This window comes from Rhinopithecus bieti, unplaced genomic scaffold, assembly GCF_001698545.2.
Source record: "Rhinopithecus bieti isolate Rb0 unplaced genomic scaffold, ASM169854v2 scaffold_22, whole genome shotgun sequence".
Lineage (NCBI taxonomy): Eukaryota > Metazoa > Chordata > Mammalia > Primates > Cercopithecidae > Rhinopithecus > Rhinopithecus bieti.
Window position 1 is genome coordinate 151,181 of NW_016803136.1, and position 24,480 is coordinate 175,660.

General features: G+C 56.3%; 1 protein-coding gene across 12 annotated transcripts in view; it reads right to left on the bottom strand.

Annotated features, from left to right (window-relative positions):
* Positions 1–24,480, bottom strand: part of RPH3AL (rabphilin 3A like (without C2 domains)) — a 142,188-nt gene that overhangs the window by 77,980 nt on the left and 39,728 nt on the right. For all 12 annotated transcript variants that reach the window (XR_001883610.1, XR_001883635.1, XM_017863188.1 and 9 more), the window contains exons 3-4: positions 22,655–22,798; positions 20,925–21,054 (exon numbers count right to left, since the gene is read on the bottom strand). Coding sequence is in view for 10 of the 12 variants with exons in the window: in XM_017863188.1 (XP_017718677.1) it covers positions 20,925–21,054; positions 22,655–22,798 (274 nt within the window). In the remaining 2 variants the exon portion in view is untranslated. The remainder of the gene's footprint in view (positions 1–20,924; positions 21,055–22,654; positions 22,799–24,480) is intronic.

Here is a 24,480-nt window from a genome sequence, read left to right on the forward strand (position 1 = left end):
ACCATCTCATGTAAAAAAACAGCAATCTTTTATCTGGAAAATTACTCTTTCCTGAGAGTTCCAGTGAATTGAAATTGGCAGGTGAACTGGTTTCTCAGGAGGAACCCTGCCGCGGAGGACGCTTCCAGAGGGGTTACCCCCTGCCGCGATAAAACAAGGAAAGAAATAGCTGCTTCCAGAGGGGTCATCCTCCTGCCGCTATAAAACAGGGAAAGAAATAGCTGCTTCCAGAGGGGTCATCCCCCTGCCGCGATAAAACAGGGAAAGAAATAACTACGTTTGAACGGCCTCGGTGCACGCACAAAGCAGCATGACGAGGGAGCCTCCACGGGTGTGGTTCACACCACACAATGTCCTCCTGATGCTAGAAATCATACCTTCAAAAGGGAAAATCTTACTGGGTTTAGGGGAAGGCTATCCAGCGATAAAGACAATGATGACGTAAATAGAAAAAGTGGCGAAAATGACGACGAAGCTGTATGGGGCAATATTCACCAGAAATTGTTAAGTTAAAAAAAGCACGTTGGAAACCGTCTGCATGGCAGGGCCATCCACCACATAAATATGTAGATATGTCCACATCTACAGAGGCATCTATATATACACAGAGAACTACCTAGAAGGATATCAGCCCAAATGGAAATCCAACTGTGCAAAGTCAAAATCTATTTTAAATGGATAAGCAGAATTCCTATTTAAAGGACGCTTATGCTAAATGCTTTGGAAAGTCACTTGCCCCAACTTCATTTTCTGACCAGGTCTGGATTTTTGCAGGTCAGGATGGATTAAAGAAGCTGAAAGTGTCCACGCAGACAGGCAGGAGACAGTCACAGTGGCTGACCGCGGCCCAAGTGTAATCAGGCCTGTGCACCCCCACAGCAGGTCCCAGATGCTGTCCCTGGCTCACTGGCCCCTCCGATCATAAGCTCAGCCCTGCTCAGCCCCTGTAGCACCATCCACAGGCTTGGGGAAACATCACCTGCCCCAGCGGGCTGGCCGTGGAAAGGCTGGATACGGCTCTGTTGCTGTAGGCGCTGTCTGGAACCCAGGCCCTGCTGCCAAATGACTTTAAATGTATATACATTTCAGATATTAATGTATATAATTATAAATATTTATATATTTTCTTGGGTACTTATGCTTATACCAGGCACCAAGCTAGCTGTTTGACGTAGAATCTCATTTAATTTTCACCACAGCCCTCTGAGGTGGGTATGACTGTTCCTGTGTGACACAAGGGATCTGAGGCTTGAGGTTAAGCAACTGGACGCAGGGACCTGGGATGCGAACCCTGTTCTGTCTGAGCCTCGGACCTGGGCTCCTGCTACCCCAGCCGGGCCTGGTTGCCTGGCTAGCATCCTCCTGCCTGGACCCCACTTCACTGTCCCCACCCTGAGGAAAGGCAGGGCTGGCTCCCTGGGCCCTGGCTCCTCTTCCAGAATGAGAGATGAGGTCAAGGTTCAAGTGGGAGGGGCACAGCCAGGTCCGTCTTCCCATTCCTTAGGACACAGCCGGGGGGCCACGCGGAGCTCTCGACCTTGCCCTGACCACCCACAAATGCCAAGCCACAGAAGGCCCCAAAGAGGCACAGCCACCGGCTGCTTGGTCTGAGGCAGAAGCCAGAGGCAAGGGGAGAAACATTTGAGGAGGAAGGCAAGTCTCTCTGGGCTTCCTACCCATGTCCTGCAAAGGGAACACCAGCCCTCCTCCATCCTGGCTGCTGGTGGCTCCCAGGGGAACCAGCCACACAGGGCAGAGCCACCCCTTTACCAAGGCTGCCGGCAGTCTGCAGCACCACCACCGAGCAGGCCCTTCCCCTCCATCGGAAGAGCCTCTGACATGGCCTGGGGACCACCTGCAAACCCCAGGCCTGTGCCAGCCCCCAGCCACCCCTCCCGGTTGAAAGCAAGCACCATCGTTTCCTGTCGCTTTCAAGCTCCGCTTCCAAAACACCAAACACCTCCTCCCTCCGCCTGCCACTCATGCAGTTACCACTGCGTCCCGAGTGCAGAGGAGGGTTAAAAAAGGCAACAGCATCAGCTGTTGGCTATTAACATTCACGGAGCGCATAATAAGAAATCATGACTTGGACGGGGCTTCGGATTGTTTCTGCACTCGTGCCTCAGCGAGTGTCAGTCGCAGGGAAATCAGTTTATTCTGACGAGGTGAAACCGCCAGGCTGGCTGGAGGCAGGGGGTCCGGGGGGCCAGGGGAGACAGCGCCTCACCTGCCCACCCCACGGGGCCTCGGTGAACCCCTTTCCTGTCCTGGTTAACCTCGCATCCCCTCTCAGTTCCAGAGAGGTTTCTGCATCTTTTCCGGCAGGACACAGGAAACAAAGGAGGTTCGAGCCGTCTGGAACTGGACCGAGGGCTGTGCAGCATGAGTGACGGGGGCACAGTGCATTCAACAGGAGCTTGGACCAAGGGGTGGATGGGGTGGCTAAACCAGAAGGTGAGAGGGGGGTTTTCAAAAACCAGCAAATCTGGCCGGGCACGGTGGCTCATGGCTGTGATCCCAGCACTTTGGGGGACCAAGGTGGGTGAATCATGAGGTCAGGAGTTCAAGACCAACCTGGCCAACACAGTGAAACCCCGTCTTTACTAAAAATACAAAAATTAGCTGGGCGTGGTAGTACGCACCTGGAATCCCAGCTACTTGGTGGCTGAGGCAGGAGAATTGCTTGAAACCAGAAGGCGGAAGTTGCAGTGAGCTGAGATGGCACCACTGCACTCCAGCCTGGGTGACAGAGCAAGACTCTGTGTCAAAAAAATAAAATAAAAATAAAACCCAGCAAATCTAATAATGTTCGATCAAAGGAGGAAGCACAGGACGTGGGGCTTGGTCTCCAGGAGTTCATTCAGCATCTGTGGAGGACACAATGGGTGCCAGGTCTGAGCCCAGCGTGAGGTGTGGGGACTGCTGATGTGGTGAAGAGATGTACAAACGCCAGCACAGGATGGATCACTTGAGCCCAGGAGGTTGAGACCAGCCTGGGCAACATAGCAAGACCCCATCTCTACAAGAAAAATACAAAAGTTAGCCGGGCGTGGTGGTGCACACCTGTAGTCCCAGCTACTCAGAACAATCGTTTGAGCTCAGAAGGTCGAGGCCACAGTAGGTTGTGACTGGACCACAGCACTCCAGCCTGGGTGAGAGTGAGACCCACTCAAATTTTAGAAAGGCCAACCTGAGCGGACAGAGCATTAAGTCTGACCGGGACTGAAGAACACCTGTGCAGAAATGGACGTCAGGCGGAACGCACCTCAGTGTGGGACGGACAGAGGAGCTGTCCTTACGGGGCCAGAGGACACAGCCAGGAGCAGCTCCTGGACCAGCCCCACCTTGGTAACGAGACTGAGGACGTCAAGCCCAGAGGCCAGGCAAGTCCCCGCGTGCTCGTTTCCGCTGATGGCTCGCCACGGCCACCCACGGGTCCGCACCTTCGCCTCTGAGGGCTGTGGGGGGCAGTCAGAACCTGCAGGGCCCATGGACGGGCTACTCAGTGTCATGCCCACTTTTTTCAAACACACAATACTGTTTTGAAACTTCAAATCACGTATAAAAAAAAGGATGTGGAAGGGTTCCACGAGTATCCAAAGGGAGCCTGGGTTTTGAAATGTGGATCAATGCCGCTCTAACGTCCTGCTGGAGAAGGAAAAGGAATCCACCAGCCCTGCGCGGGAGGCCTCTTGGGAGACTCCAGAATCCTCCCCTTCAAACATCCAAGGGGACAGGCCTGGTCTCGTGGGGCGTCGTGTGAGGACAAACCGTGACACCGATTCTCCCCAGGGGGTGACTGAGGACTGGAAATCCACGTGCATCCGAGCCATCCCTCTGCGGAGAGTTCCATCAGAAGCTCTGGCACACAACCCTCTCCAAGTCCTCCAGGTCTTCCCGACACCGCGCCGAGGGTTAGGAGAGTCCCTGGCCGGTGTCAACCTTTCCACGAGCTCTAAACTCACATTTCCGCCTGGCGGCTCCAACAAATCCTTCTGGGACTGGAATCCCAGAGCCCGCATCAGCTCCTTCCAGCCTTAAAGGGAGAAACCCCTTTCTTTGCCTCCACCCCCAGCGGTCTAGGCCCCTGGAACTGACAGAGTCTAAGCCACGCTGAGCCCGGCATGTCCCCAGCCTCCACCCCCGGCGGTCTAGGCCCCTGGAACTGACAGAGTCTAAGCCACGCTGAGCCCGGCATGTCCCCAGCCTCCACCCCCGGCGGTCTAGGCCCCTGGAACTGACAGAGTCTAAGCCACGCTGAGCCCGGCATGTCCCCAGCCTCCACCCCCGGCGGTCTAGGCCCCTGGAACTGACAGAGTCTAAGCCACGCTGAGCCCGGCATGTCCTCCAGCCTCCAGTCACGGCTCCATGTGGCTCTGCCTGAATCACCAGGGGACTGACGTTCCGGTCAGTCATCTCCCAGGACCCGCCCCCACCCCAGTCCCACAGCAGCCAGCTGCTCTCCTACCTGTCTCCCTGGCCTGTGAGAATAGCTTCCAGGCAGGGAGGAAGTCAGTGCAGGAGGAGGCCCAGGAGGTGGAGGACACCGGCTCACGTCCATCTCACTCCCTGCCACGTGGTTCGAGTACAACTTACAACTCATAATCATGGTAACAGCCGTCACCAACTGAACGCTTATTCCAGGCCCAGCACTGCCCTCGGCGTTCAACACGCATCATCATCATCACGTCTAATCTTGTCGACTTTCACAACAGCCCTGCCAGGGAGGCTTCATGGCCTGAACATCCCGGATGAGGAACCGAAGGCCCAGAGGCGTTGCACAGCTCGGCCAAGTTCACATAACGAGGAGCTGGCAGAGCCAGGACTGGAACCCAGGTCCGTAATAATGTGATAATGAAAGCAAGAGCTCAGATGACACCTACTTTGTGCTGGATGTGGCATGAAGCCTCCCAGGGATGACGTGTTGAACTAAGACACAGACAGTTCCGGTGGTTTGTCCTGGTCACACAAGGTTACCAGGTGGGGGGCCGGACCGGGATCTTGCTCCCGACCTCGCCTCTGCCCACACTCTCTGACCCCATGCCTGCGGGAAAGGGTCCTCACTGGGCCGAGAAACAAACATCACTGGTTACAAAGGAGCCGGGAGAAGGAAAGAGGATGGAGCCGTCCTGTGGGTGGTGGGGTTCCAGGTCCTCCGAGGAGAACGGCAGCCCTCTTTTCAGATGTACATTGGCCGTTCCGGGAACACGAACACGGGAAACAAAAACTCCAGACGGAGCCAGCCCCGGCCTCGCCACTCAGCCCTGCTTGTATAACCCACCTCTGTGTTCTGGAAGCCCTGGGCAGGGGCGTCCCACAGACAGTTTCTCATAGAGAAGAGAAGGGCCTGGTGCCTGGTGGTACCTGGCCTGGGCTATGTTAAAAAAATCATTATTTTTTATCCCCGAAAACACCCCATCCCTCCCTCTCAGCAGCCCCTGAGCCAATGGCTACAAGTGACTCTGCCTCCTTGAGGGCGGCCGGAAGCCTCACCTGGGAGGGAGGACACCGCTGTGGCCAGCCCTGGCCCCACAAGGAGCTCAGGTTGGCAGAGCAGATCCTAGCTCAGCAATTCCGCAGCTCCTGGCACCTGACCAGCCTGTGGGCCTGGGACACTGTGGAATATATTTGATCTTCGTCCTGACGTAGAGTTCCCCAGACCCTTGGGATCTCCAGAGCAATGAGTGTCTTTTGTATGCCAATGGGTTGACTGGGGTCTGGTCACAAGAAAGTCCAAGGCATGATCAAGGGGCTGTGACTTTCAGTCCCACCCCACCCCCAATCTCCAGAGAAGAGCTAGAAAGATTGAGTCCATCATCAGTGGCCACTGGTTTAATAAACCAGGCCTACGTGACAAAGACTCCACGAAAACCCAAGAGGACGGGGCCTGGGGAGATTCCAGATATAGCTGAACATGTGGAAGTTCCTGAACATGTGAAAGTTCCGAGAGCCCCTCACCCATCCCCACGTGCCCCACCCGCGGCTCCTCTCCCATCTGGAGGCCGCCTTGTTCATCTGTGTACTTTGTAATTTCCTTCGTAATAAACCAGTCAACACAAGCAAAGCGTTTCTCTGAGAGTTCTGTGAGCCGCTGTAGCAAATTATTGAACGCAAAGTATGGGTTGTGGGAACCCCGATTCGCAGCCAGCTGCTCAGAAGTTCCAGAGGCCTGGACGTGCGACTGGCATCGGGGCGGGGGACAGTCTCCTGGGGCCGAGCCCTCGTCCTGTGGGATCTGATGTTACCTCGGGGTAGACAGCGTCTGAACTGAGCACAGCCCACTGGAGAATCTGCTGCAGAACACGGATGACGAGTGGGTGGGAGAAATCCGCACACATCTCGGTGACTCGAGGTCCCAGGAGTGTGCTGTGTTGAGTGACTGAGAGAGAATAGGAAAAGGCCCTTTCCCCGGCATTTTCCTCTATTTTTAGGGCCTGATGCCCAAGACGCTGAACTCCTGTGCTTCCGGAAGCCTGAAAACCTCCCAGGAAGGTGAGGCAGCAGCCTCGGTTCTCTCTCCACCATCCTGTCCCCTAGAATTTGATGAAGAGCAGGGTTGGTCACAGTTCAGGGCCAATGTTGCCAAGGGCATTCCGCAAACATGTCTAAGTCCCTGTTACTAGCGGGCCCTGGACTAGCCAGAGGACAGGGAGGCTTCACGAGCTGATGGGGAGTGAGGCAAGAGAATGACACAGGGACACACACACAAACTTCCCTCCCCGGCCCCACCTCTCTCTAGTCCCATCCCCACTGGCCTTGCCAAGCCCACCACGCCAGCCCCACATTTGCTGTCTGCTCCCAACCCTCTAGCCACCTCCCTGCCTCCGTGCCCTGTGGCTCACACCTGGGAAACTTCTACGCATCCTTCAGGAACCCTGACGTCTCCTCCCCTATGACCCAGTGCCAGGGTCCACCAGAAAACGAGTCAGCACAGACCACCCGGCCAAAGTCAGGAGACTGTCCACATCCTCCAGCTCTGCCCCCACTGGCTCAGTGAGGCATGCTGGGGCCCCTCGGTAGCCCTCCCCACCCCAATCCCAGGGGTAGAGCACCGGCCTCTCTGATGTTCTAGGATTATCACAACTCTTAAAAAGTCAGTCCATAAAAATACCCTCTCCCTTCCCTGTGTTCGTTCCCATGCCTGGGAGACAGTCAACAGTCTCCAAGCCAGGCTGGGCATGGTGGCTCATGCCTGTAATCCCAGCATTTTGGGAGGCTGAGGTGGGCAGATCACTTGAGGTCAGGAGTTGGAGACCATCCTGGTCAATACAGCGAAACCCCATCTCTACTAAAAAAACAAACAAACAAAAAAAATTAGCCAGGCATGGAGGCACACTCCTGTAATCCTAGCTACTCAGGAGGCTGAGGCAGGAGAATCACTTGAACCCGCGAGGCGGAGGTTGCAGTGAGCCAAGATCAGGCCACTGCACTCCACCCTGGGTGACAAAGGGAGATGCTGTCTCCAAAAAAAAAAAACAAAACAAAACAAAAAAAAACAAAAACAAAAAAACTCCCAGCCAGCAAGTACAAGTTATTGGGACTTATTTTTTTTATTTGAAAAATGCAGCAGACTAGACAAGAATTGCAGGATTTCTTAATATTCTAACAGCAACGGCACTAACGATCCCACAGGGACCTGCTATGCACAGAACAGAGCTCCAAGGAGGCGGACGGCAGGTCGGGGCCGGGGGAGCCAGGCCTGGCCCTGGGCCTTAGAACTCCCAGCAGGGGATTTCACTCATGCTGCTCAAGTCAGCAGGCTGCAGCCAAGGAATGAACTGAGGGCCTTGGGACCTTGTGGGGGTGTTTTAGAGTTGATGCTGCAGGCAGCAGGGAGCCATGGAAGACTTTGGGGGGAAGGAGGGAGACAGTGACCTGACCGGAGCTGCATTTGAACAAGCAAGAGAGCAGAGGACGGGCTGGAAAGCAAATGAGACTCATCCAGTCTGGAACCCAGTGGGGGCCCTGCAATGGGCAACCCAGGTGCTCAGGCCTCACTCCCTGCAGGGCCCGAACGCCGCTGCTGTCTGAGACTGTATATGGTTCCTGGATAGAAGGGTCTCACCCTTCTCAGCCTCAGTTTATCCATCTGTAACCTGGGGCGGAACCCTCCCTCCCTCCCATGGGAGGCAGGACAACAAGGGTAAAAGGAGAGTCTGGAAGGAGAGGGCTAGAGGCCCCCGACAAAGGCCTGATTCTCAGTTTTGAGGCCCAGGCTAAAAGGAGCCTGGGGGAAACGAACCAGCTCCCTCTTTTCCCCTCAAATCCCCCATCGGCAGAAGACCTGCCCCCCGTGTCCTCCCACCGGGAACGAGACAGACTATGTCCATCCCGAGCGAAGGTCCTCGAACAGCAAACGGCTGCAGGGAAATGTCAGAGCCAGCATCAGAGGGACGACCGGAGGCCAGTGAAGAATCGCAGGCCTCCCAGGGTGTGGCAGCTCGCAGGGCACGGCCGGCGAGGTGTGCGGCACGGGGCAGCGCTGGACTGCAAATGTCATTATCTGTTATTTACCACAACAGAGGACGAGAGGCTGCACAAAATCACGGCGCCTGGTAACGGCTGCTAAGTGGATTTGCCAACCATCCTTCTTCCTGCTGCCGCAGATCTCCCAAGGCTACACTGACCAGACCTGGGGAAGACAGCCCTGGACCCGGGTGGCAGGTGCCTGGGGAGGAGGAGTCACTGCAGGACAGCCCTGACCAGGGTCCCAGCTACCCCAGCCTAGGCCTACAGAAGCTCTTACCCACTCTAGCAGGGGCTGGCCTCATAGTGAGGCTGGGCCGTGACTCCTCCACGTATCCAATCATTGTCCAGGGTGGGACAGACCAGGGCAAGGTCTCAGGCCCACTCTGTAGGGGGCCCTGCCTCAGGGGGGCCCAGGGCTGGGTGCTGCCTCTCACCCCAGATGCTCGGCCACAGGGGCTGCAATCCCTTCCCCAGCATCGGGGGCACGCAGCCGTCAGTCACCTCATTCCATCGGCCACCTCATTCAGAAGTGAGGCCAGACATCACCTTTCTTTGGGAGTCTCCTGTGCTTCTTTAGATCTCTTTACATCTTAAAAGGTATATAGACAAAGTTCTCTGCGTTTTTTTTTTTCTTGAGACAGGGTCTCACGCTGTCACCCAGGCTAAAGTGCAGTGGTGGGACCACGGCTCATTGTAGCCTTAACCTCCCAGGCTCAAGCAATCCTCCCACCTCAGTCTCCCCACTAGTTAAGATTATGGGTACACACCACCATTTCTGGCTTTTTTTTTTTGTAGAGATGGGGTTTTGCCATGTTGCCCAGGCTGGTCTTGAACTCCTCGGCTCAAGTGATCTCCTGCCTCAGCCTCCCAAGTAGCTGCAACTACAGGGGCACCACCATGCCCAGCTAGATTTTTTCATTTGTTAAAACAGGGTCTCGCTTTGTTGCCCAGGCTGGTCGCCTCAAACTCCTGGCTTCCAGTGCTCCTCCTACCTTGGCCTCCCAAAGTGTTGGAATTACAGGTGTGAGCCACTGCGCCCGGCCTGTAGGCAAAGTTCTGAAGCTCTCTGTGGGTGTAATTGCAAGGCACTCGCTGTGTCACCGAGAGGGAGTCATCCCTCTGAGGTCAGTGTCTCCATGTGGAAAACGAGTATAAACACTGCCTTTTGCCTGCCCATCTCCCGGGGGCCATGAGGGACACATGACATCATAGAAATGTCAGGCATAGGGGCTCTCAGAAGTACCCCCTACCCTGACCTCCTCTCACTCAGAGGGCAGACTCACTATGGCGTGAGCCAAAGCGAACTGGGCGGCAAACCTGCCACAGCCTTAAAATAACCACCCATCGAGCCGCGTCCCAGAGGCACAAGGCACGAGCTTCGGCTCCCAGCCCAGCTGCTGCTGCTGTGGCATCTGCAGACAACGAGGCTGCAAGGCCTGGACCGAGCCCCAGCTGCCTGGGAGGAAACCGCAGGCAGGCCCAAGAGATTCTCTCGTCCAGCCTTCGCCTGTCACCGGAAGGCCAGAGAGGGGAACAGATTTTCATGAGGTCACGCAGGAGGTTCCGAGCATCGCTGTCTTCCGACTCCCGCAGGTCTGGGTGTAGCAGGCCAGGCAAGAACACGGAGGCTCAAATGTGTTTTACCTGTGAATTTAGGCAGCACGGCCTCACCCCACCACCCCGCCCCACCCCCTACGTCTGTCCCTCCGTTTACACAAGGTCCAAGGAGCCATTGCAGGGAACGGACTTGAGCCTCGCCTTCAGCTGGATTTCAGACGTGGGCAGGTGTGTCTGTGCGCGGTGTGGGGAGTAGACAGCAGAGAGGGCCGTGGCCCCAGGAGAGATTCCGACCCCAGGAAGAGGCTAAACTCAACGGGAAACAGGATGGGAGGCGTCTGCAGTCGAGGGAGGGTGGGTCCAGGCCTGGCCCTCCCAGCTGCCCCCCACACTCACCCCAGGCCTGCCCAGCAGGTGTGTGAGCCACCTGGAAAAGGGGGGGTAGAGGGACGTGTAAAAAAGCCCCGTGTACAACACAGCTCCTAAAACTGAAATTTGATTTATATGTATAGTCATGGGACGACGTTTTTGGTATCTTATTAAGTAGGAAAAGAAGATGAAAAAACGGAATTCCAGAATAAGCAATACATGTTGGTCCCATGAAGATTGTATACACGTGTCCACCCTGCGAACATTTGTGTGAGTGTGAGACAGAGGGAAGCTGGGAGAAGACAAACACCCAGACCGCTATGGTCAGGGGCGGGAGCGTCATGTCTCACACACACTTGTGGTGTTTGACTTATTTTCTGGGGTTGGATTGTACCTTAATATGTAATGTCTATGAGGCATCCCAATCAGAAAATAACCTTGGCAGTGCTCCACAGGATTCTGGGTGGAGATAAAATCTGAGGCTTCAATGACTTATCGTTAAGGTTGGCAGCTCACGCCTGTATCCCGGTAGTGTGGGAGGCTGAGCAGGCGGATCGCCTGAGGAGTTTGAGGCCAGCCTGGCCAACGTAACAAGACCCAGTCTCTACAAAAAATAAGAAATTAGCCAGGAGTGGCACAATCGTGACTCAATGCAGCCTCTGCCTCTGGGGCTCAAGCCTTCCAGGCTCAAGCAGTCCTTAGCCTCAGCCTCCCAAGTAGTTGGAAACACAACTGGGCACCACCATGACCAGCTTTTTTTTTTTTTTCCGGTAGAGATGAGGTCTCACTACTTTGCCCAGGCTGGTCTCAGACTCCTGGTCTCACCTTGGCCTCCCAAAGTGCTGGGATTACAGGTGTGAGCCACTGCGCCCGACTTCCCTGGCCCCTTTCTAACCCACGGCCTGGGATCCAGCCTGGACTCACCGGAACACCTCGCCTCCACTTCTTCACTAGCAACGTGGACACCGTGACCTCGCAGGGGGGCTTTGCTCCTCAGGTGGGTGCGGACTTGGTGCCTCTAGAGTGAGCTCTGCACGGCTGGCAGCTTTGCCATTGCTAACTCCTGTCTTCAGAGTCTCCATCTTGGCCGCTCCTGCCTTAATTCAGGCCGTCATTATGGCGAACTGGATAATTCAATATCCACGAATTCTCTGCATCTGGACTTAACCTCCTCCCAGGCCCTGAGACTGTCACTTCCCTGCTCAGTGCCCTTCGATGGCTCTGCTGCCCACAGGACACAAGCCCAGCCCCTGTGCCCGGCACACAGGGCCCTCCCGATCCTCACATCTCCTTCCCTCCCTCCCCATCCGCTTCTTACCTCTCACTGCCTCTTTTCCTCTCCCCTCTGCCATCCTCCTCTTCCCTTTTCCTCCCTTCCTCTCCTTCTCACACTCCGGCATAACCAGACCCCCAGCTGTGCCCAGTGCCCCCACACTTCCTCGGCACCTGCCCCTGCAGAGCTGTGCCTGCTCCTGGAGTGCCCTTTCCTGGCACCTGGTCACCCCCCTCCAGGCCTGGCTGCCACATCCGCTCCACTCTGCAGCCTGGGGTCCTCCCCCACCTCCCCAGGTGCCACAGCTCGCCCATGGTAGGTTCTCCCCCCGGCAGGTCCACCCCACAGCAAGCCCGTCCGGCGGCAGGTCCGCCCCAGGGCAGGTCCTCCCCACGGCAGGTCCTCCCCACGGCAGGTCCTTTCCACAGCAAGCCCATCCAGCAGCAGGTCCGCCCCGCGCTCATCCCTGCCTTCTACTTCAGCAGCACTTCTCACTGCACTGCAATATCTGACACCAACCATGAGCTCCTGGAGGGCAGGGGCTGGCATCTCCACCTCCTCAGCCCTGGGGCCTGGCACAAAGGTGAGCTGAGTGCACACAGGAACTGACCAGGGGACAGGTCACGCAAAGCTCCGTCCAGAAAGCTCTGGGCCTTGCCAGGGATCTGTGTGGTTGCCCAGGCCCACCCTGGGTCCCTGCAGCCCCTTGGCTACCTCCGTGCTGATGACCTTGAGCTGAAGGTCAGCAGTGTGCTGGGGTGAACAGCAGGGGCTCAGCACCGCACAAAGTAGCTGTTCTTTCTTTGGAAGAAGAAAAGCCACATGCAGGCCTCAAGACAGCAAGAGAAAAGGAGGCCTCAATGGAGACGTTCCGCTCGTCAGACTCCCAGCAAGGCAGATATTCCAAGACGCCGTGTGGTGTCTGGTCCACTCCTCCGATCCCAGCAACTGGGGCCAAGTCCATTCCTGCCAAATAGCCTCGGAGATGCCGGAGCCGCCGGAGCAGGCCCCTCGGGGCAGATGAATTAAGCGACTTTTTCCGGGAATTTAGGAAGCTTCAGTCGCTGAATGAAAAAATTCATCTTTGTCATGAGTCACAAATGCACGTCCTCCACGTCTGAATTAGGTCGAGAGGAGAAAGGACATCGTGAGGCCAATTTGCAGGTGACTCGGATGAAATGTATCAAGGAGGCTGCTGCTTCCACAGCTCCACCAAAGGATGGGCACTGAGGGTCAGGTTTGGAAAGGGAGGAGGGGACGGGGTCGCGGAGGACTTTCGCCGCACACCCATCTGGGAGGCAGGCTCTGCAAAACACCGACTTCCCCTAAGCCTTCTACTTGTGGGGATGTAAAACGGTGCGGCTGCCACGGAAAGCAGGATGGTGGCTCCTCAGACAAGTGAGCACAGAACTGCCGTACAATCCAGCAATTCCACTGAATCGAAGGCAGGTCGCAGAGAGGTGCGCATGCCCATGCTCACTGCAGCGTATTCCCAAGAGCTGAAACATGGAGCAACCCAAACGTCCACCACAGGTGAGCGGATACACGGAGCGCGTGCAACGAAATGTTCCTCCGCCTTAAACAGGATGGAAATTCCTACGGATGAAACTTGAAAGCATTACACAAAGGGGATCTGGTTATACTGAAACTTCCAGTTTCGGAGGTCTGTGGGGGCCTGAGATTCTGCGTTTGTAATGAACATCCAGGGGAGGGTCCACATCACTGGTCCTCGGCCCACACTTTGAGTAGCAGAGACCTCATCAGCACCTGAACTCTGCTGGCCCTAAAGCCTCCACCTCCAGGAGGAGCTCTCTGTAAACTGGACGGGGCCAGGACCCCCACAGCTTCCCAAGGCAGAAGGAGAATACCTCTCAGGGTGAGCAGACTCTCTCTAGGCGGCTGCTGCAGGCAGGTCACGAATCACCACCATGTCTAAGAGTGGAGGGCTGGCTGCTGGGAATAAAGCAGTGATGGAGGCTGGGGGTGGTGGCTCATGCCTATGATCCCAGCACTTTGAGAGGCCAAGGCGGGAGGATCATTTGAACCAGGAGTTTGAGATGAGCCTGGGCAACATAGCAAGACCCTGTCTCTACAAAAAATAAAAAATTACCCAGGCGAGGTGGTGCATGCCTGTAGTCCTAGCTACGAGGGAGGCTGAGGTAGGAGGATCAACTGAGTCTAGGAGTTTGAGGCTGCAGTGAGCTGTGTTTGCCGCTGCACTCCAGCCTGGGAGGCAGAGCAAGACCTTGTCTCTGAAAAAAGGAACACACTGACGAAAAGAGGTGGGCTCTGCAGGCAAAAGAGCGACAAGGACACTCCCCCTGCTCCTTCCACAGCTTCAGCGCCTCGAGTCCCAGATACTGAACACAGAGGGAAGCTGAAACCTTAGGAACATGGCATGTCCCCCATCCAGCCCGGGATCCTGCCAGCGCCCATGTCCCCCACCCCAGGCTCCTGCCAGCATCCCTGCCGGGGTCCGGGATGACTCTCAGCAGGACACACCCCTCCTCAGAGCCAAGTGGGCTCAAGCCAGCTTGGGGGAAAGGTCAGGTTCTGGCCCAGCCCCTTCTCTCCATGCTGGGCTGGGTGGCACCTTCCCCACCTGAGCTGGACCTCCTCTAAGGGACTCGGACAAATATGAGACTGCCCAGCCTTCCTTCATTAGGACTCAGGCCATCGTTTCATAGCAGGCTCCCCGGCACCCACACTGTGGGACACCTTTGGCTGAGACCAGAAAAAAACCCATCGCTTCCCTCAAACAGTGACAAGGCATCCCAGGCTCAGGTGGGCGCTGCTGTGGCCCCGCCCAGCCTCCCCATCGCTGGCTGGACTCTCAGTGAGACTCAAAGCTGGCTGACTCAGATCCCAAGCAATTAGGAGCACCAGGCCTCTCTCATCAACCAGCCAGCCCCTCTCCCTTCCCACCAGGGCCCTCAGATAATGAGGGCAGGCAGCCGAGGCACGCAGGCCCAATTACGGAGGGGACGCAGCGCCCAGGACCGGCATCTCGGCTTCTGCCCGCGAGCTCATTAGCTGCTGAACGCTGCCAGGGCTCTTGCTGGGGACACCTCTGTGTGCCCAGGAGCACCTGAGGCTCTGTCCTCCCCGACCACGCCTGGGCCTGGATGCTTCCCACGGCGGGGATCTCCCCAGCATCCCTTCTCTAGCCTGCCTGAGCCCACACACCTCCCAGGGCCCCGGGCTGCAGCCGTCCGCAGAAGGTGCGGAGGCGGAATGTGGAGATGGAGATAAACAGGGAGGTGCCCCAGAGACCTGCAGGCCCAGAGTGGAGGGCCCGATTCCCTGCACCGTGTTGAGCCCTCCCAGCCCCCTAGGGCTGCCGGCTTAACCCCAACCCCAGCTGTAATTAATTACCCATGATGGTTTCACACCTCCTCCCCGCCCCGGCACTAGGATCTGCCTGGCTCCTGACACCAGGAGGTATGCGATAAATATTCATGGAATGGGGAACGGATGGCCGTGTCTCTCCTCCCAGACATCAGAGAGGCCTGCAGGGATGAGGGCTTCGCAGGGGCTATGTCTGGGCCTCCCTGCTTCTCCAGTGACTCGGGTTCTAGGCAACCACTCCCTACAGCAGGGCCCCCAGGGGGTCAGTGCCTCCGCGATCATCTCCCTGGGGTCCCAAGCCTTCTACACCTGCCCATTCACCGCTCAAAGGCAGCTCGTCCTCCGAAAGACTCCTCTGCACCTGCCCATTCACTGCTCAAACGCAGCTGGTCCTCCGAAAGACTCCACCCTCTTACAAGTCACCTACAACTCAGCGTCCCCAGGATCTCAGCTCTGCCCTGTGTTTTCAGGATCTCAGCCTCGGAGGCAGGTGGAGCAGGCCCCATCCCTCCTCCACCGTCTACTGTCCCGAAGTCGAATCTGCCATTGCATCCTGTGCTCCTTTTCCCTTCAGCACACGCCTCTGTGCTCCCCAGGCCTCATCCTCACAGCTGGGCGCTCGCCCAGCCTGTTTCCAGCTTCGAGCCTCGGCCTGTGTGGTCTTCCCCTCCCCGGATGCCCTTCCCTCTGCCCTCAGCCTTGCAGAAGTCTGCCCGGCCTCCAGGGGCCCACTCCTCCAGGCAGCCCTCCTGGCTGCTTTGAGTCCTGGGAACCCCGGTCCCAGCCACAGTGCACACCACGCTAGAGAATACCACTGTCGGCCCATCGTGACCGTCAGGACCTGAGGGAAGCGACCACCCTGAACACCTCTCTTTTTGGATCTTTTTGGATACTGGCACACAACAGGCTAAGCCATTGAGAGAGCCATTTACATGAATAACTCGCACAAACACTGAGGGTTTTCCCTGCTGGCTCAGGACATCCAGTGAGCTACAAAGGCTTCCAGAGGCTTTTATGTAAATTATAGAAAATATGGCACTAACTGTGGGAGCTCCAATTTTAAGAAAACAAGAATTCCAGTGAGGAGAATGTGGGTGCTATGAACTGCACTGTGTTCCCTCAAAATTCCTATATTGAAGCCGTGACCACCCCCCCCAGAGTGACTGTATTTGGAGAGAGGGTCTTTAGGAAGTAATTAAGGTAAAATGAGGTTGCGAGGGTGAGGCCCTAATCCAATAGGACTCGTGTCTTTATCAGAAAAGTAAGAGGCCGGGTGCTGTGGCTCACATCTATAATCCCAGCACTTTGGGAAGCAGAGGTGGGAGGGTAGCTTGAGAGCTAGTTTGAGACCAGCCTGGGCAACAAAGCAATACCCTGTGTCTACAAAAAATCAGAAATTAGACAGGCATGGTGGCGCACATCTGTAGTCTCCGCTATCCGGGAAGCTGAGGCAGGAAGGTTGCTTGACCCCAGGAAGTGGAGGCTGCAGTGGGCAATGATCACATGACTTCACTCCAGCCTGGGTGACAGAGTGAGAACCTGTCAAAAACACAAAAAAGCAAGAGGAGGAGGAGAGACTAGAGCCCTCTCCTCTTGCCACGCGAGGACACAAGGAGAAGGCAGCTGTCTGCATGCCAGGAAAAGGGCCCTCGCCAGACAGAATCAGCCAGCACCTTGATCTCAGAATTTCGTGCCTCCAAACTCTGAAAAATGCCCGCTGCTGAAGGCGCCTAGTCTGTGGCATTTTCTTACGGCGGCCTGAGCTGACTATGCCATGGGGAGTCACTCAGCCTCTTCTGAAATGTCTGGGGATCTGCTCCATCCTTGGTAACACGTGTGTGGCCTCAGCAGGCAGGACCCTGGAGTGGATTCTCAACCATCGCAGGCATCCTTTACTGCATGCTGCCAGCGGAGTCGGCGAAAGGCTCCTGCTGTACCACAGCATCCATCAACAGAGACGGAAGCTTAATGACCCCGTTTTACACATGAAAGAACAGAGGCCCGGAGAGGTTAAGTGACTTGCGCGAGACGGCGCCACCGTGGCCACGCTGGGACCTCAACCCAAGTCTGTCTGGTCCTGCAGCTCCGTGCACAACCACCTCACAATCCTGCAGCCAGGGAGGAGGGAAGCTGGCCCTGCCGGTCCCTGCAGGAACACGGAGGCACTCCTGGAAGTACAGATGAGTCCCTCCCATCCGGGCACGAGCCCCCAGCACTGCATGGCGTCTGCGTGGGGACAGTCCTCACCGGCAAGTCTGGGACCACCTGCTGCCTGCTGCTCAGGGTGGACCAAGCAACCTCTCACCCCGGCCCCCGGCAGCCTAGGGTTCTTTCCTTCCTAGAACCCTCATTCACCCCAATTCCTCCCCATCTGCTGAGAATACACTGAAGAGGCCGACGCTCTGTCTTAGCAAATGGCCTCAGTCCTTACGTGGCCTCGTCCCCAACCCTATCCTCTCCCAGTGACAGCCATCCCCACCTAACTTGTCTCCAGCACTAGGGTCATCTCTTAAAAACACAGATCACATCACACCCCTGCTTCAGACACTCCACTGGCATCCCATGAAACTCAAGTGAAATCTCAGCTCCTGACCTTGACCGGCGAGACTCCGTGTGATGGGCCATCCCGCCGCTCACGCTTTCTGCCCCAGACGCCACCATCTGCCCCTTGAACATGCCCAGCTGAGCTGGTTCCTGCCTGAGGGCCTCCGGGACTCATCAGGGGGAAGCCTGCTGTTCCCTCCGCCAGGAGCTGTTCCACCCAGATCTTCCCAGGGCCAGCTCCTGCTTGTTCCCGCCTAAGCCCGGAGAGGCCTCCGAGGCCGCCCCCTAGGAGCTCTGCATTAACTCAGTGGCGTCCTCGGGGTCCCTAGTGCTGCTCCACGTTTGTTCATGTGTCTTCTCCGCGCCCCAACCCCTGGAGAGTCATCTCCACCACAGGGTGGACTTGGTCCATCTCGTTCGCGGCGTCGCCAGCACCCAGAACAGGGCTTGCACATGATGGGCTGGTATTTACAGAATGAATGACTACGAATGAACGAATGACACCACCTTCTCCAAGAAGTTAGGGTGACCCTCCAAAGCCCCCAAGTGCCCACCATCCAGCGGTGTTCCCCTCATACCCTCTCCTCCCACCTCAATCCTGGAACAAGCCCCTCAGAAGCTCAAAGGCTCCCCCACCTCACCGCTCAAGCCACGACCTGTAGTCCCACCTCCGTTGACCTTCGGCCTGCTGAACACCAAGAACCATTTGCAACGGAAACGCCCAGCCCAGCCCAGAGCTCCAGGACAGCATGGGGACCACCTCCAGCTGAGGTCCCGCCCCGCGACGGCCACTGCTGCCTAAGCCACAGCTCCAAGGGGCAGCTGGATTAACCATGAGCAGCCAGACCAGCAGCGGCCTCTGTGGCACAGGCCCTGGACGGTCGCAGGGAAAGCAGGCCAGGCTTCATGGACCTTCGTGGTCCCCTGTATCCGGACTATCTACCGCGGGCCAGGCCCTGTGCCTCTCCACAGTCCCCTGTAGCTGGAGTATTCACAGCAGCTGTGGGGTTGAGAGACAGGAGGAGGAAATAGACTGCCAGGTCCCGTTCTGCCAGGCAGCAGCCACTGCCCGAGTCCTGGAAGTTGGCCATTCCCAAGCCTCTGTGCCCCCCACCTCCACTCACCTGTAGTCCCCATGCCCACCTCCACTGTCCTGTAGTCCCCGTGCCCACCTCCACTGACCTGTAGTCCCTGTGCCCACCTCCAATGACCTGTAGTCCAGGTCCTTCGCAGGGCTGAAGAAGGAGCCAGCAAAGCCTGACACCTGGGTCCCCATCATCCCTCCAGTATTCTTGGACCAGTTAATCCACATTCCTCAGCCCAGTTTACCACATATGACAGAACAGGAGAAAAAAAGATTGACCACAGCTGTCATCCTGGCTTTCCTACTTATTACTGGGCAGATTAACCTCACTGCACCTTTGGTTTTCTCATCCCGCTTTTGAGTGCTCCTGAAAATGCCCTCCAGGTTGCCAACGGCCTCCATGATCCACGTCCATGTTCATTTATTTTGACTTCTCCATCTTTCCCGGTCCTCTCAACACTTCCCACCCCACTCCATCCTCCATCCTCCATCTTCCGTCCTCTGTTATTTCTTCCCAGCGTTTATTATTTTCCGAAATCATCTTGTTTATTTGATCATTACTTGTTTTTTAGTTCCCTTGCCCAATATCATCTCAAAAAAGTTCCTTCTCTGTCTTCTTCAGTATAGTAACTCAAGTCTTAAAACCACGACTAGGCTGGGCACAGTGGCTCAAGCCTGTAATCCCAGCACTTTGGGAGGCCGAGGCGGGCAGATCACCTGAGGTCAGGAGATCGAGACCAGCCTGGCCAACATGGCGAAACCTCATCTCTACTAAAATACAAAAATTAGCTGGGTGTGGTGGCGCACGCCTGTAATCCCAACTACTCGGAAGGCTCAGGCAGGAGAATTGCTTGAACCCAGAAGGTGGAGGTTGCAGTGAGCCGAGATTGCGCCATTTGCACTCCAGCCTGGGTGACAGAGCAAGACTCTGTCTCCAGAAAACAAAAACAAAAACAAAAAAAAACTTGAGTAGCACATGAAGGTTACTTGAGGATGGGTTCCAGAAAAACTAAGGTGAACACAAAAACGAGGAAGACATGGTGTCTTGAGAACAGTGTTTCTAACCTGGGAGGGCAGCAAAGGGAAGTCCCGTTATAATAGCCGTGCAGCTCCCAGCCTAGGAGGAGCAGGCGTAAGAATCCAGAAGGGGTTTATGCCAGGAAAAAAAATAGCCTCCATGTAACTGTAAAACTGAGATGTTAACTCATCTTGAGGATTAGAAGGCACATTATTCTCTCAGCAATAAGAAAAAGGCAAGTCGAAACTCCAGGAAAAACTAAAAGTTATATTTAAAAAGTCCTAGATTCGGCCGGGCGCGGTGGCTCAAGCCTGCAATCCCAGCACTTTGGGAGGCCGAGACGGGCGGATCACGAGGTCAGGAGATCGAGACCATCCTGGCTAACACGGTGAAACTCCGTCTCTACTGAAAATACAAAACCTAGCCAGGCGAGGTGGCAGGCGCCTGTAGTCCCAGCTACTCGGGAGGCTGAGGCAGGAGAATGGCGTAAACCCGGGAGGCGGAGCTTGCAGTGAGCTGAGATCCGGCCACTGCACTCCAGCCCGGGCGACAGAGCGAGACTCCGTCAAAAAAAAAAAAAAGTCCTAGATTCAATATGAAACAATTTAATATGTGGCATGATTCAGTATAAGGAGAAAATCAGTTTGATCTCCCTGCAAAGATCGTTATTCTTTGAGTAACCAGGGATCAAGAGCAGCAGGTCAATAGAACAGGAAGTGTCATCCTAGCATACTGTTTGGCCTTGAGGAAAAGAGGATGTATCTAATAACAACTGAAAACATATTTTTCTTGTTGACTTAATATATCCTGGAGATAACATTAATTGAGTGCCTATGTGCCAGGCAAGGTTTTAAGAGTTTTGCATTTAGGAATATTTAATCCTCTTAGCATGGTGAGGGGCATGGCATCATGACCGTATTTTACAGATGAGGAACATCAGGTGTGAGACATTAAACAAGTTTTCTGAGTCTTAGCAGAAGAGCTAGATCCTCCCTGATGTCTAACACCAGCTCTGGGACTCGCGGCTTGGGCGTGAATCTAGCAGGAGGGCTGGAAGGTACATCCACGCGACGAGACCCAGAGCTGGCCCTAGACGTCAGGCCATTTGGTTTTTAAGTCTTAGTCCTTCTTGCCAAGAGGCAGAGGATACCACACGCTCAGCGCAGACACACACACTCCTGGGAGCCAGGATGAAAGCCACAGAGCACCGGGGCTGGTCCAGGCTGGGAGGCCGGAACGGCAGGGCCAGAGCAGGGCCTTACCTTCCTGCAGTCTTTGCAGAACACGGACGAGCTGCCCAGGAAGCCCAGCACCTCCCCACAGAGCAGGCACTGGGACAGGCCGTTCCCCAGCACGTTCCGCCTCATGGTCTCCAGCCGCTCCACCAGCCGCCTGCAGCACAGGACACAGAGTCAGAGGGAACGTGCTTCCCGCCTGGGCGCAGCAGCCACCAAGGCCCCAAACCGTCCCGTGCCACGTGTGCTGTCCCCTCACCTGGGAGGTTGTTCCTTGCACATCCCCTGACTAACTGTGAATCCTTCCTTCACTCACCAACTATTCATTGAGTACCTGAGTCATCCGACACTGGGAATATCGTAGCAAACACGCAAGAGACAGGCATGGTCCCTGCTCTCATGGAACTTACCTTCAATAAGGAACAAAATTCATAAGCAAGAAAACAAGCAAACTGATTTCAGATAGGGAGATGAAATGGAAATAGTCGGGGGAGGGAGAGGGACTGCAGGGAGGGCAAGAGAGATTGAGGGGAGGGAGGGCGAGGGAGATCCAGGGGCAGGAGGGCGAGGGAGACTGAGGGGAGGGAGACTGAGGGGAGGGAGACTGAGGCAAGGGAGGGTGAGGGAGATTGAGGGTGGGGGGGTGAGGAAGAGTGAGGGGGGTGTGAAGAAGATTGAGGGCAGGGAAGGTGAGGGAGATTGAGGGGAGGGAGATTGAGGGGAGAGAGGGCAAGGGAGACTGAGGGACAGTGGCATGTTCCATGGGGACCAGCGATGGCTCTCGGAGAACAGGCAGACTCACAGCTGAAGAACGAGCCATGCCATCTGGCCTGTTTTTCCCACTGTAAAGACAGGAAGGCCGGACACGGGGGCTCACGCCTGAAATCCCAGCCCTTTGGGAGGCTGAGGCAGGCGGATGGCTTGAGCCCAGGAGTTCAAGACCAGCCTGGGTAACATAGTGAGACTCCGTCTCTACAAAAACAAAAGCTGGGTGTGGTGGTGCCCTGGTGCCCACCCACGGTTCTAGCTACTTAAGGCTGAGGTTGGGGGATCGCTTGAGCCCAGGAAGTTGAGGCTGCAGCGATCCGTGATCGTACCCCTGCACTCCAATCTACACGACAGAGTGAGACCCTATCTCAAAAAAAAAAAAAAAAAGGAAGAAAAAAGAAAGAAAAAGACAAGAAAAGATGAAAGATACGTAGGAGGCCAGCAGAATGAAATCAGTTCCTGCCCAGTGCGTTTATGTCTTCCTACTTGTGCTTTTCTGTGTTTTTCAGATTTTCTAGGAAATACGAATTTCTTTTGTAATTACACGATGAAAACGCTAGAAGACTGAGCTGTGGTGGGCGCTGGAGTCAGAGGCCAGGAGAGGCTCATAGAGCCAGCCAGGAGCGGCTCCTGCGGGAGCTTTCAAGGGCAACCCACGGCTCAGCCTCCACCTGAACCCTCCCTTGGCTGAACCACAGCTGACCCGCAGGTGCCCAGAGTCGAACAGCCCCTGGGGCGCTTCACCACGCTCATTCGCACCCACAGCAGGGCACACACCTCAGCTGCTAGCGCCGTCTGACAGAGACCTATCCTGAGGCCTCAGCAGGCTGAGTTACACTCCGGGGTGTTCAGGCAGAGCCAGTGACCTCCTGACCCCTCCCAGAGGTGAAATGCAGCACCAGGACCCAGAGTGCTGGCCTCCCAGTCCCCTGTGCTTGCACCAAAGCCCTTGCTGTCCTCCCACTGAGCTGGCTCCGACCCCGCCTCACCCAATTCTGTGCTGCTCCAGGACGTCCAGCCGCTCGGCCCTCTGGATGACCTGCAGGATGGCCTCCACCTCCGCCGGGCTGAGGTGCTGGTTCCTTCTCTGCTTCTCCGTCTGGTAGGTGTGCACAGACCAGCCTGTCTGCAGCCTCGAGAGGGAATAACACAGACCGCATTGAGGCCTCCCCGGTGCAAACTCCTGCAGCCCCTACCGCATCCACCAAGCCCTCCTGAGAACAGTCAGTGGACAGCCCAGGTGCTATGTGCCGGGGGCGAGGAGTGCGGGCATCAGAGATGGGGCAGACACAGGCTCCAAGCACCAGCCCTGCCATCCGCCAGCTCCTGGGCCTTGGCAAAGAGGGCAGCACCATCTTAACCTGGGAGGCAGAAACACAGAATATGGCCCTCAGGTACGCAGAGAAGGCCAACGTCACGGCACATGAGGGTCAAGGGAGGAGCATGAGACATTACCAAGAGAAGAAAAAAGGAGCTCCCAGCTCCGTAAGGAAGTGAGACGGAGTTTACCAGGGGACAGGAAAGGAATGTAATTACGGTAAAGACACAGCTGTTGATACGAACACCCTGAAAACTGGCAGGTTCAAGGCAGGAGGGGAAAGCGAGTTTCACCAGAGGCGCTACGGTGAGGGCAGGCAATGGCGAGGCAGGGCTGGGAGTGGGTCCGGAGGCTGAGCTGTCTGCTCCACCGGGCTGCAGGGGTGGTGCCTCCTGAGGCTGTAACTGGGGCGGGGGAAGGACTCAAACTCCATTTTTCTGGACAGGGAGAGAGTGGCAGCAGCAGATCAAACCGCAGAGCCCCTGCCCTGGGTGGGCGCCAGCTCCCCTGAGACATTCCGTGCCTGTGACATTGCTGTGTGCAGAGATGAATGAGACGGGAAAAAACACTGCACCCTGAAGAACTGCAATATGGTGGGGGAGGCAGATGCCAAATCAATGACACAGAGACCTATTTAACGAACAGGTGTAAGGCGTTTTCATTCAACGCATTATAAAGCACCGGCTGGGACGCCTGGCCTCTTAGGCGCAGGGACATGCTGCTTGGTGGGACACGCAGGTGGCGGCAGGAAGTGGATAAACAAGAGAATTACCAAGCAGGGAGGGGATGGGGCTCTGGAAAGGCTTTCTTTCTTTAGGGGAGTGTCAGAAGGCAAGAGTGCTGGAGGCAGGACCTAGGGCAGCAGGCTGAGGGAGGCGGACCCTTTCCTGGGGTCTCCCTGACACAGGATGGGCCCCGGTGGTCTCACGTCTTGCCTGGTCCCGACTGTTGCAGCGAGGTGGGCCCAGACCCTCCATCACCCCGAGAGGCAAGCCTGGACCCTCACAGTCATCCCACAAGGCAGGCCCAGACTCTCAGAGTTGCCCTGGAAGGCCCCGAGCCTCAGCCACCCCGTGGGGCAGGCCTCCGTTTCTCAGAGGAGATGGGGTGTGGCAGGTAGCTGGCTAGCAGGAATCCGGGGTTGGCCGCCTCCACCGCTGACTCAAGGCCTGAGCCCTGACCTGCGGAGTTCACACCCAGCAGCTGCTGACAGTCCTGCCTGGGAGCATTTCGGCCTCCCCCAGGGCCTCCTCTGCACCCAGGTTCCTGCCTCCATCTGCTCCGCCTCCTGGCCCCAGCCATCCACGTCCTCTCATCCGACCTGCTGCTCCAGGCCCTGACTCCCGCCTATAGCCACAGTGCCACTGAGCGTGCTGCCTACCCCCCTCGCAATGCCCCCTCCACACGACCGGAGGAGAAGGAGGCCAACTTGAGGGCAGCTGACATCGATGGGCAGCAACCTCCAGAAAGAACCCGCCCCGCACGTTCCCCACACGG